At 47.1% G+C, this 14,180-nt stretch overlaps 1 protein-coding gene across 1 annotated transcript; it reads right to left on the reverse strand.

Moving 5' to 3' along the window:
• Nucleotides 1-12,502: 12,502 nt before the first annotated feature.
• LOC124695346 (mitogen-activated protein kinase kinase kinase 18-like) lies at nucleotides 12,503-13,850 on the reverse strand. The gene has a single exon (XM_047228202.1). The coding sequence runs from the start codon at nucleotides 13,847-13,849 to the stop codon at nucleotides 12,503-12,505; it is 1,347 nt and encodes a 448-aa protein (XP_047084158.1). The 5' UTR covers nucleotide 13,850.
• Between the last annotated feature and the right edge of the window lie 330 nt (nucleotides 13,851-14,180).

Here is a 14,180-nt window from a genome sequence, read left to right on the forward strand (position 1 = left end):
CTTTCTCAAGAAAGGTTCCGTTCTTAGCAACAAAGATTTTGCCTTCGGATCTGTGATAGAAAGTGTACCCTATAGTTTCCTTAGGGTATCCTATGAAGACGCATTTCTCCGCTTTGGGTTCTAGCTTGTCCGGTTGTAACTTTTTTACATAGGCTTCGCAACCCCAAACTTTCAGAAACGACAGCTTAGGTTTCTTATTAAACCATAATTCATACGGTGTCGTTTCTACGGATTTTGATGGTGCTCTATTTAAAGTGAATGCGGCTGTCTCTAATGCATAACTCCAAAAGATAACGGCAAATCGATAAGAGACATCATAGAACGAACCATATCTAAGAGAGTTCGATTACGACGTTCGGACACACCGTTTCGTTGTGGTGTTCCCGGCGGTGTCAATTGTGAAAGTATTCCGCATTTCTTTAAATGCATGCCAAACTCATAACTCAGATATTCACCTCCACGATCGGATCGTAGAAATTTAATCTTCTTGTTACGTTGATTTTCTACTTCACTTTGGAATTCCTTAAACTTCTCGAAAGTTTCGGATTTATGTTTCATGAAATAGATATACCCATATCTACTCGGATCATCTGTGAAGGTTAGAACATAACGATAACCACCGCGCGATGCTACGCTCATTGGTCCGCACACATCGGTATGTATGATTTCCAATAAGTCGGTAGCTCGCTCCATCATACCAGAAAATGGAGTCTTAGTCATTTTTCCCATCGGACATGCTTCGCATCTATCAAGTGACTCAAAGTCAAGTGATTCTAGTAATCCATCGGTATGGAGTTTCTTCATGCGTTTCACTCCAATATGACCAAGACGACGGTGCCACATATAAGTAGAATTATCATTCAATTTAATTACGCTTAGCATCAATGTTATGTATATGCGTATCACTACTATCGAGATCTAACGAAATAAGCCATTCTTTTGTGGTGCTCGACCATAAAAGATATTATTCATAAAAATAGAACAACCATTATTCTCGGACTTGAATGAATAACCGTCTTGCATTAAACAAGATCCGGATATAATGTTCATGCTCAACGCAGGTACATAATAACAATTATTTAGGCTTAAAACTAATCCCGAAGGTAGATGTAGAGGAAGTGTGCCGATTGCGATCACATTGACCTTGGATCCGTTTCCAACGCGCATCGTCACTTCATCCTTCGGCGAGTTGTCGTTTATTCTTTAGTTCTGTTTCGAGTTACAAATATGAGCAACCGAACCGGTATCAAATACCCGAGTACTAGAACGAGAACCGGTGAAATGAACATCTATAACATGTATATCATATATACCTTCTTTCTTCTTCTTGACAAGGCCGCTCTTCGGATCAGCCGGATACTTGGAGCAATTACGCTTCCGGTGTCCCTTCTCCTTGCGATAATAGCACTCGGCATCGGGCTTAGGGCCGTTCTTAGGTTTCACGGGAGGCGTGGCAGCTTTCTTGCCACCCTTCTTGAATTTTCCCTTAGACTTGCCCTGTTTCTTGAAGCTGGTGGTCTTGTTGACCATCAACACTTGGTGCTCTTTCTTGATCTCAATCTCAGCAGCTTTTAGCATGCCAAAGAGTTCGAGTAACTCCTTATTCATGTTACGCATATTGTAGTTCATCACAAAGTTCTTGTAACTTGGTGGCGGTGATTGAAGGACACGATTAATCCCCAGTCTGTTAGGAACCACTATTCCCAAGTCAACGAGTTTCTTCGCATGCCGGTCATGGCGAGCATGTGCTCACTAACGGAGCTGCCTTCTTCCATCATACGAGTGAAAAATTGTTTCGATGCTTCATAGCATTCCACGGCCGCATGAGTCTCAAAAATAGTCTTCAACTCTTTCATCAACTCATGAGGATCGTGGTGCTCAAAACGTTTTTGAAGATCGGATTCAGGCGCATAAGATGGCACACTGAACTTGAGAGTACGGAGTTTTCGAGTCGCGTAAACGGCTTTTACTTCATCGGTTTCGGTTTATGCAGGAGGGTCACCTAGCGGTGCATCAAGCACATATTGCGGATTTCCGCCGAGAGGAAGATCCTCACATGACGGAACCGGTCGGTGAAGTTGCTACCGTTGCTCTTAAGCTTTTCTTTCTCTAGGAAGCTGGTTAAAATTGATTGGGGACGCCATCTCTACAACATATATTTGCAATAGTTTAGACTAAGTTTATGACAAATTGAGTTCAAATTTTAATTCTACATAATTAAAAATCTAGATGAACTCCCACTCAAAACAATATCCCTCGCATTGTCTTAGTGATCACACGAACCAAATCCACCGCACCTAAACCCGATCATCACGAGAAAAGGTGTGATTTCATTGGCGAACACTCAAAGTGTTCATCATATCAACCATATGATTCATGCTCTACCTTTCGGTATCATGTGTTCCGAGACCATGTACGTACATGCTAGGCTCGTCAAGGCCACCTTAGTATCTGCATGTGCAAAGCTGTCTTGCACCCGTTGTATGTACTTATTGAATCTATCACACCCGATCATCACGAGATGCTTCGAAACGACAAGACTTGATAACGGTGCTACTAAGGATGAACACTTTATTATCTTGAGATTTTAGTGAGGGATCATCTTATAATGCTACCGTCGCGATCTAAGCAAAATAAGATGCATAAAAGGATTAACATCACATGCAGTTCATATGTGATATGATATGGCCCTTTTGTCTTTGCGCCTTTGATCTTCATCTTCAAAGCACGGACATGATCTCCATCATCTTCGGGCATGATCTCCATCATCGTCGGCGAAGCACCAAGGTCAATGGCGCCGTCTTCATGATTGTCCTCCATGTAGCAACTATTACAACTACTTTGAAATACTACTCAACATGAAATTTAAAGACAACCATAAGGCTCCTGCCGGTTGCCACAATACAATAATGATCATCTCATACATATTCATCATCACATTATGGCCATATCACATCACCAAACCCTGCAAAAACAAGTTAGACGCTCTCTAATTTGGTTTGCATATTTTACGTGGTTTAGGGTTTTTCGATATAGATCTAATCTACCTACGAACATGAACCACAACGTTGATACTAATGTTGTCAATAGAAGAGTAAATTGAATCTTTACTATAGTAGGAGAGACGAGACACCCGCAAAGCCTCTTATGCAATACAAGTTGCATGTCGAACGAGGAACAAGTCTCATGAACGCGGTCATGTAAAGTTAGTCCGAGCCGCTTCATCCCACTATGCCATAAAGATGCAAAGTACTCAACTAAAGATAACAAGAGCATCAACGCCCACAAACCATTGTGTTCTACTCGTGCAACCATCTATGCATAGACACGGCTACGATACCACCTGTAGGACAACGTTGCATAGAAAACAAAAATTTTCCTACCGCGAACACGCAATCCAAGCCAAGATGCAATCTAGAAGACGGTAGCAACGAGGGAGTATCGAGTCTCACCCTTGAAGAGATTCCAAAGCCTACAAGATGAGGCTCTTGTTGCTGCGGTAGACGTTCACTTGCCGCTTGCAAAAGCGCGTAGAAGATCTTGATCACGATCGGTTCCGGCGCCACGAGCGGGCGGCACCTCCGTACTCGGTCACACGTTCGGTTGTTGATGAAGACGACGTCCACCTCCCGTTCCGGCGGGCAGCGGAAGTAGTAGCTCCTCTTGAATCCGGACAGCACGACGGCGTGGTGTCGGTGGCGGTGTAGAAGTCCGGCGGAGCTTCGCTAAGCAAACCGGGCAATATGAAGTGGAGGAGCAAAGCTAGGGTTTGGGAGGGGGTGGCCGGCCACTCTATGGGGGGCGGCCAGCTTGTGGTCTTGGGGTGGTTTGGCCCCCTCCCTTGGCCCCTCATTATATAGGTGGATCCCAAGTGTTGGTGTCCAAGTCTTCGAATAAGACCCGAAACCAAAACCTTCCATAGGAGGGGGCAAACCTAGCCCAACTAGGACTCCCACCCAAAGGTGGGATTCCCACCTCCCATGTGGGGGGTGGCCGGCCCCTATGGTGGAGTCCACTTGGGACTCCACCCCCACTAGGGCTGGCCGGCCATGGAGGTGGAGTCCCTTGTGGACTCCACCTTCCTTGGTGGTTTCTTCCGGACTTTTCTAGAACCTTCTAGAACCTTCCATAGAACCTTCCGCGACATTTTATTCACATAAAATGACATCCTATATATGAATCTTATTCTCCGGACCATTCCGGAACTCCTCGTGATGTCGGGATCACATCAGGGACTCCGAACAAATATTCCAACTTCATTCCATATTCAAGAACTACCATTTCAACATCCAACTTTAAGTGTGTCACCCTACGGTTCGAGAACTATGCGGACATGGTTGAGTACTCACTCGACCAATAACCAATAGCGGGATACGGGAGATCCATAATGGCTCCCACATATTCAACGATGACTTTAGTGATCGAATGAACCATTCACATACATTACCAATTCCCTTTGTCTCGCGATATTTTACTTGTCCGAGGTTTGATCTTCGGTATCACTCTATACCTTGTTCAACCTCGTCTCTTGACAAGTACTCTTTACTCGTACCGTGGTATGTGGTCTCTTATGAACTCATTCATATGCTTGCAAGACATTTAGACGACATTCCACCGAGAGGGCCCGGAGTATATCTATCCAGTCATCGGGATGGACAAATCCCACTATTGATCCATATGCCTCAACTCATACTTTCCGGATACTTAATCCCACCTTTATAGCCACCCATTTACGCGAGTGGTGTTTGGTGTAATCAAAGTACCTTTCCGGTATAAGTGATTTACATGATCTCATGGTCATAAGGACTAGGTAACTATGAATCGAAAGCTTATAGCAAATAACTTAATGACGAGATCTTATGCTACGCTTAATTGGGTGTGTCCATTACATCATTCATATAATGATATAACCTTGTTATTAATAACATCCAATGTTCATGATTATGAAACTAATCATCCATTAATCAACAAGCTAGTTTAAGAGGCATACTAGGGACTTCTTGTTGTCTACATATCACACATGTACTAATGTTTCGGTTAATACAATTCTAGCATGATATATAAACATTTATCATAAACATAAAGATATAAATAATAACCACTTTATTATTGCCTCTAGGGCATATCTCCTTCAATAGTATGAGTTAATAGCACTGGAGGTACATGAAGTTGTCTTGGGGCATGGACTGATACACATAGTTGTTTAGTCCGTGAACAGGGCCCAGTTTAGTCCTAATCAGCTGTTGGGTGGCCACGAAAGCATTGACATGTGGCTTGTTGTTTTACTGATACCCCCTTCCAAGTTTTGAGAACTGTTTCTGGAGCACCTGCACACATAGATGGACGTAAATACACAAGAATCTCCCCTCCAGGCCGATCGTAACTGCATAGTTCCTCACGTCGTACACTTCGCGTCGCGTCGGACTCGCGTTGAGGAGAATCCGCGGAGGGATCGAAATCATCCATGGAGGGGATTCCGCGGCTGCGCCTCTGGAGAGAAGATCCGCCAGACTATGGTACGCCGTTTCCCTCCTCCGCGACTGTGTTGATCTCGTTTGTTCTCTCCGGCGGCAATTGGATTGCGTGAGGTTTAGTTAGGGTTCTTCTTTAGCAGATGATCATCTCGATTAGGGTTCGTCGGATGGCAGATTCGGCGCAGCTAGATGTTCGTATGGCCCCATATCCGTGTATTATGGCCTGCTCGAATTGATGTTTGGTGCCATGTTTCTGCCATTGTTCATGATCATCAAGGAGTAAAGGTTGCGATTTTTTGTGCATATCTAGTTCTGGCTAAGAACTAGTGTTGTCGCATGGCATATATATAGAAAAAGTAGATAATTTTTGTGCAAAAAAATTGCATACGGTTTCTGAATTTTGCTATCCATTATCTGAACTTTGTTGTGTTATCTGAACTTTGTAGGTGGAAATCCTGATCTGTTTACTGTGGAGGTCGAGCACAATGGATTTTTCTGTGGACTTGGTAGCAATCTGACGTATGTAGATGGAACTAGAGACTTGTTTGACAACTGTAGTGCTGAAGTATGGTCGCTGTTATGGATACATCATATTCTGTCAGAGCTAGGACATGAACTGAATGAGAGGGTGCATGTGTATTGGTGTTTGCCTGGAAGAGATATCACAGATGGGTTAGTGTGTATTGAAAAGGATGCAGATATAGTGCAAATGATAAATGCAGCAACTAACAACAAGGTATTGTGTTTGATTGTTGATCACACAAATTTCCTGAGGCAACTCCGAGATGATGTGCTTGTCAATGGAGGAGCAGCAGTACGTCCTATCAGTAACCCCCAAAAAAGGCCAACGCCGGTAACTGAAGCATCCACATCTCATACAAGATCAGATGCAGATGAAGAGGAAGGCGCGGACACTCAGATAGATGGTGAAGCAGTGGTAGATGGAGATGGTGAAGCAGTGGTAGATGGAGACGAGGATGGTGAGACAGACTCGGAATTCTACGACAGTGACTGGGATGCAGAGGATGGAGATGATGACATATTTGAGTCTCAAGTGGACAGAGAGGTTAATGATAATAATGAGCCTCTTGCTGTTCATGATCTTGAAGATGATGCTGCTTTAGGAGATGAAGATTTGAGGCTGACAATAGAAGAAGAAGAATATTTGAAATACAGGTTCAGTGAGTTCAATCCAGAAGTTGACATGGAAAGTCCAGTTTTTAAAACTGGAATGGTTTTTGGTAATGCAAATGAGTTAAGACATGCTCTGGCTGCATATAGCATTAGAAATAGAGTGAAAGTGAGGAAAACTAGAAATGAAGCTGGAAGGATAAATGCAGTGTGTGAAGAAGGTTGCACATGGAGGCTAAACGCATCAACTGATTCGAGAAAAGAAGCTCTAACAGTTAGAAAGTATACGGAAAAGCACACTTGTGAGGGAACTTTCGAGCTTAAGGCCTTGACAGCTCCATTTCTTACAAGATATTTCATCAATGAATTCAGGGATAATCAGAAAATGGATCTGGCAACATTTGCTGCTAAAATTGAAAGAGAGTTCAATATGTCTCCAAACAGGTGGAAGCTAACTAGGGCTAGGAACATGGCACTGACAATTATTCATGGTGATGAAGCTGTGCAATTCAGTTCTCTAAGAGATTATGGTAAGGAGCTAACTAGTTGTAACCCTGGCTCAAAGTTCTTTTTGTCAACAACTCCAAGTAAAGCTACTGGAGAAGAAGAAGCAAAGGAACATCTTTCAACATTATACTGGTCCTATGATGCTTGCACCAGAGGATTTCTAAAGGGTTGCAGACCATTTATTTGTATTGATGGCTGCCATATAAAAACCAGGTATAAAGGACAACTTCTGACAGCTGTAGGAGTAGATCCTAATGATTGTATCTGCCCAATAGCAATGGGTTTAGTGGAGGTTGAGTGCACAAGTTCATGGGAATGGTTCCTAACCACACTTAAAGAGGATCTGAACATTACAAACACTTCTCCCTTCACTATCATGAGTGATAAACAGAAGGTACATTTCTGTGTTTTCCTTGTAATTTTTTACTAAATTAAGTGGTGGTTTATTCTTATTATCTCTATCTATATGCTACTGATTGTCATGTTCTATTACTACTGTCAGGGGCTAATTAACGCGGTAAAGAAAGTGTTCCCAGATAGTGAACATAGACACTGCGTTAGACACTTGTATCAGAATTTCCATAAGAAGCACAAAGGTGAAACTTTGAAGAATGATTTGTGGGCAATAGCAAGATCAACAAACATACCAACTTGGCAAAGAAATATGGATAAAATTAAGGTGGACAGTGAAGATGCATTTAAGTGGGTTGAGGAGCTTGCACCAAACACTTGGATAAAAGCTTTTTTTAGTGATTTACCAAAGTGTGATATGTTGCTTAATAATCACAGTGAAGTCTTCAACAGGTAAATACTACTACTTAATAAATGTTTGCTAATAAATATTGATAGCCACTAATGTTTTCTACTATCTGCAGCTACATACTCCAAGCAAGGGAGATGCCTATGTTGTCCATGCTAGACAACATCTTCTACAAAGTATGTAACAGAATGGTTACAAAAGATGATGAGGCTGACAAATGGCATGGAACAATTTGTCCAAAAATTAAGAAAAAGGTGGAAAAAGCTACGGAATTTGCAAAGGCGTGTAGAGTTAAGGTAGCTGCTGCAGACCTGTTCCATGTTTGGTCAGGTGAGTACGAGAGAGAGTACAATGTCGACTTGAAGGCAAGAACTTGTGGACCTAGCAGTGTGGCGATTGAGTGGAATTCCCTGCCACCATGCAATTGCATGTTGCAGAACTATGAGAAGGGATCCAGATCAGTATGTGCATAGGTGCTACTCAATTGAGGCTTATAAAAGAGCTTATGCATACAAATTAGTGCCACTTAGGGCAAGAGTGTTCTGGGAGAAGCAACCTGGAATGCAGATCCATCCCCCATTGTACACCAAGGTCATGGGCAGGCCAAAGAAGAATAGAAAGAAAGCTCCTGAAGAGAAGATCACAAAAGATGGAGCAAAGACACTAACCAGAGGTGGCCTGACCATGCACTGTTCTATTTGTGGGAAGGCCAATCATAACAAGAAAGGGCATGACAAGTTCATGGAGAGCGTGCAAGCAAATGAAGTTGCTGCTACTGGAGAAGAAGAAGACGACATTCCATCTATTGTACAGGTATAAGAAGTGTGCATTTTATTGTAATTGTTGATATCACAAGATGTGGGTATATTATTTGTGAAGCAAAGTAACACATTTACTTTTTTATATGCAGAACATAATCCACCAAAACCCACACCCTGCCATGGATCCAACCAACCAGATTGACAGCATGGTCTATAGAATGGGACAAGAGGTTTTTCCTAGTTTAACCGCCATCTTCATTTTCTGCTATATCATCAAGATTTAACTGTGTGATATTAATTTTCTGGCATTTGTCACAGCAAAGTGCCCATTATGCACCAAATAGATCACATGGCCCTTTACCAGATGAAAGTGAGTTTGTGACAGCAACACGAAATTCCATACCAGCAGCACGAGTGAATACTACCATGGCAAGAGGAAGAGGAGGAGTAACTACTGGGAGAGGCAAAGGAAACAGACTGGAAAATGCTACAAGTTCCAGAAGCACAGGTAGAGGAAGAGGTAGGGGAAGCACACTTGCAACAGGGCAGGAAAGAGCATCACAGAGTTCTAGGAGAGGAAAGAAAAGAGCAGCTCCAACAAGCACTTCTCATACAGCAACAGCTCCTGCTAGAGGAAGAGGTGGAAACATGAATTACAACACAGGCCCCGGATCTCTTTACTACCTGGCATTTGGTGATGATAGTTCGCATCCAGCAGCACAAGTTGAACTGCCAGATCTCAATCAAGAAGCACTTGAGATTGATATAACACAGACTGCCCCTCCAGAAGCCGATAGTTAGTTTGGTGTCCCTAATTTATTTTGCTTTGTAGTAATTATCAGGAGTGCTTTATTATATCTATCCGTGATGTACTAAATATCCTCCAACTTATTTGGCATAGTGAACTACAGCTACTATAGAATCTACATACTAAACTTGAACTACTATATTATCTAGCATTTGTTCTGGTCATTGATATCCATTTCTATTTTGTCCCCTGTTGCACATGTATTAGTTTTGCAATGCTACTACCATCTGTTATGTGATGTAGATTTATTTTCTCTGCCAATATGTTTCTTCCAATTGTTCTGCAATTCTTTGTTGCATTTTTTCTATGACGTACATGCACAGGTTCTACTGCTGAATATGTACTGCCATTTTATATGTCAACATAGTTCTCTTCCGCAATTTCCATAGAAATCTTCATGTACCTTCACTGATTCTTCAAGCAACCATCACAGTCCATCTTGTCGGGTAAAGGCAATTTAGCTTGCTTCCCTGAGGATTGTGCATCTCCCTTGTATGTGAATTGCAACATCAATTTTCTGTATGTGTGCAGAACATAGAACTTCAGCTAACTTGAGGCAAAATCAACGGAGGAGAACAAATTAGTCACCTTCTAGGATGATTCCGAGTACCCCCAGTAGTCAATTCCGGTCATCACCCACTCCTCGCCGCCGCCGACGCTCCAACCACGTCCGCCGCAGCCACCACCTCCGCCACTAGCCTACCAGCTGCAGCCACGCGCTTCAGCCGCGCGCCGGCCCTACCAGCTGCAGCCACGCGCTTCGACCCCTCTGCTAGCCACGCGCTTCGCGCCGTCGGCGACACCTATCAGCTGCAGCCGTCGTCGACGGGGTGGTTCGGTCGCCGGCTCCGCCACCGCTGCTCTTGCCTATAGGGTTATCCACACACAGCCACACAGGATTTGGGAATGAAACTACTCTGCTATTTTCGGTACAGCACAGGGGCGTTTTCAAATATTACCACACTCCAGCGTGGCAAACCATGGCAGCACACGCGTCGTCATCACGGATATTCTGTACCAAGGTGCACCCGAAAATCAAAGTCATGTACCAGTCCATGACAATTTGCAACTAGTTGTATGAAAGTGCACCCGCAAGACAACTTCTTGTACCTCCAGTGCTATTAACTCTAATAGTATCACCGACTGACTGACTGGGACAGTTTTACGGGTCGTTAACAGAACATGGCCTGAAACCGCACGAGAGATGTTGCTTTCAGCATGTTGCTCTGCAGGTGACCGCAACATGCCCGTTTTCCGCTGGGATTTCGGCTTGGGCCTGCGTGCGTGACGCGCCGGTTCGCCGCGGTCCACAAACGCAGCGCCGCGCCGGCCGTTCCGGAGGCACATGCGCCGTTCCGCGGTCTCGGCATCGCCACCGGCGCGAAAACGACCGGGTTCCAGGATGGAAGACGGCAGCGCAGTTGGGCGCGGCACCGCCCCGGTGATTCCGCCCGGCGTCGCCCGCGCGGCCGGCAACCTACGTACATGTCCAGTGGATCTCCCCCATGCTCGCGTCGTGCCGTGAAAAAGATATGAATTGACCGGTTCCCTAGCTCCGGCCACCGTCGTGGAAAAGACCGGTCCGATGTAACGCAATTCCGTCACGGGCCAGTGCCCATAACCTGGCTTCCTTCGCGTCATGGGTTAAGCCACACGAGCACGCGCGATTGTTTAACGGCGAACAACCCCTCCCTCTCCGGATTAGGGCATTTCAACGGGACGACTCATTCTATTCTGGCTCGATCGAGTCGGTTGTGCATGCTCCACCGGCACCATCAAAACGGACGGACTTGTGTGGACTGACCCTCCGTTTATCAAATTTGGACCACCGATGCGTCGAACCAGATAGAACGCACGTCCTCCCCTAGAACACCACGGCCCCTCCCGCTAGTTACACACAAACCACTCCATTGCCTTCAAAAACCCCTTCACAAAAATTTGGCCGGCGGGGAAGCAAGCGGAAGCCACGGATCCCGCCGCCACGCCAGCCCCGCGTACCGCCGGCAAGAAGGTGTCCAAGCCGAAGAAGCTCGGCAAGGAATTCACATAGGACGAGCGTCAGGTCGAGGTGAAGAAGCACACAAGTTGAAGAGAGGCCGTTGGAGCTCGGGCAGCCGCCACGAAGCTGGAAGAACATCGGCATAAAGCGAACGGGCGCATCATTGCCGCGCGTGCCAAGACCAACGACGAAATACTGGCGCAGAAAGCCACCCAGCATGACGTCATGATGATGAAGAAGGAGGCGACTCCCCCAGGACACGCCGTGATCGGCGCGTCATCGATGAGATCCATCACGTCTACGCCGAGTGGCTAGCCTTCGCTTCAACCCAGGCAGCCAGGACCGCATATATGCACCATCCCAAGGCGGCGGCCATGGGAGGCCTGGATGCAACTGTCCCGGCTTGGCAATCCCCGCGCGACGTCGTCAGTGACGTTTGGGAAAGGCATCGACCTCAACCAATTACAACTTGAGGGTCCTGCATGAATCCAAACGGATCGATTTCTTCACCCCCAGCCAGACCGAACCATATGTAGACTACCAAACGCGTTCATAGAGTAATGCAGTTTTCTTGATAGAATTACCTAGTGGCACCTAGTCCATGAGCACCTCATAAATTTCTGGCCATAAAATATGTATTTACGGTTTTCAAAAAATTCCAAATGAAAATTTTGCATGCAGACGATGCATGTATATATATGTACGCGTCTTTCCTTATACTCAAATTTAAAATATGTAGCTTAGGTCAAAATGATAAGTTTTAAATAAATAGTATAAAGAAAACTTCCCTCCCCCAAAAATTTTATAACTTGGTGGTCAGATAACTATATAACTTAATACAAGAGTAAGTTTGGTCAGGTCAGGATTACGCAAGTTCTAAAAATAAGACATGCTAGAACTGGCTTCGATATCAAGCCAAGCGAAAGCGACGGGGTTTGCATGAGCAATCTCGCCTCGCCGCAATGCAAAACTGGCAAAGAAAACGGACCAAGCACGCCGCACGCCCCGCTGACCAACCAACCTACAACCTAGGGCGGCTCGCTCACCCAGTTAGCAGCAAAATCAAGAGTCAAAACCATGAAAGAAGCATGAACAGAAGCTGTAAGTAAAAAAAATACTGCCAGATTGCTCAGATAAAATCTTTGATTGAATCAAATGCGAGAGAATACATGACACCAACCGGGACGCAATAGCGAACGGCGGCAAACTAGGCCGATCAGCCCCAGACCAACATTCATGGATCCTACAGCGATCGTCGCAGCAAACACGGCAGTTGACACCGCAGAAGCCGCCGGTGACGACGGCACCGTCACCGCTTACTCCGGGCCCGCCGGCGCCGCCATTTCCTGCATCGTCGACTGTTGACATCTCGTGACCGGGCAGTGGGGCCCAGATGTCGGACGCCCAGGTGGGGCATTCATCCAACTCGCGCGCCCAGCTTGTGCGCGTCCTGTCTGATGCCAATTCGGCAATCCTCCCCTTGGCGCGCGCCATGACCTCGTGCTCCTCGTCCATGTCGGCCTCCGAGCAGCTGCACGACGCGTCGGAGTCCGAGTCCAACGCCGCCGCCCAGTCAAGGACCGCTCGCGGCGACAGATCGCTGGTGTCGTCATCGTCTTGAGTGTCCACGGCGACGAATGGGTGGCACAGCAGCTGCTCGCAGGTCCACCGCTCGCCGGCGTCGCGGCGGAGGCACCTGTCGACGAAGTTGCGGCAGGGGTCTGACAGGTGCGCGGGCAGCTCGGGCCGCTGCTCGCCGAACCCGACGCGGAGCAGCAGCTCGCCGACCTCCAGCGCGCCGCCGAGCTCCGACCACGGCCGCTTCCCGGAGAGCAGCTCCACTGCCGTGCAGCCGAGCGACCAGACGTCGGACGCAGGCGTCGACGTGCCGCCGCGGGCCACCTCGGGTGCCATCCACGCCGGCGTGCCGCGCGGGCCCCGGGGCGCCGCTTCCGACACGAGCCTCGCCGAGCCGAAGTCCGCGAGCTTCGCGCCGTCGCAGCCGAGGAGCACGTTCCGGCCCTTGACGTCCCCGTGCACCACCCCGGCGACGTCGTGCAGGTAGCGCAGCGCGGCAACTACTGGGCGCAGGACGCGCCGCGCCACGCGCTCGCTGAGGCCGCCTGTCGCCGTCGCAGCGTCGGCAGCGGTGCCGCCCGGGACCAGCTCCATGTGCAGGTTCATGGACGCGGCTGTGGCGTCGTCGCCCAGGTACGCCACGATGTACGGTGAGCTGAGCCGCTTGAGGATCCTTATCTCGCTCTCTAGGCACGCCATAGCCGCGGCCGGCGCGCCGCCCTTGGCGTCCACCGATTTCACCGCGAAGGCGTGGCCCGTGGCCCTGTCGACGGCCAGGTGCACCGTGCCGAAAGCGCCCTTTCCGATGCATTTCCCGCGCGTCCAATCCATGTATGGCGACTTGGCGAGCAGAGCAATTCTACAGTAAACAGAGTAGCAGCTGAGAGAGAAGCAGAGGTGTGTGTGTGTGAACTGTGAAGGGAAAGGAGCCGCAAGGAGATGGCGAGCGTGCTGGTGGCGTATATATAGGTGTGGAGAGTTTTTCCCGGCGCTGCAATTTTTGTGGGCGAGGATTTCGGGCGTCTTCACTTCAGTTTTTGCCGGCGATTTCCTCAGGATTCGCATATATGGGATATTGAATTGCCCGAATATTTGTGGGATAGATCTTGGAATAACTCATCATCAACAGCAACTAGGGCCTCCTGGCTTTGCGTTGGAGAGC

The sequence above is a fragment of the Lolium rigidum genome, chromosome 3 (assembly GCF_022539505.1).
Source record: "Lolium rigidum isolate FL_2022 chromosome 3, APGP_CSIRO_Lrig_0.1, whole genome shotgun sequence".
Lineage (NCBI taxonomy): Eukaryota > Viridiplantae > Streptophyta > Magnoliopsida > Poales > Poaceae > Lolium > Lolium rigidum.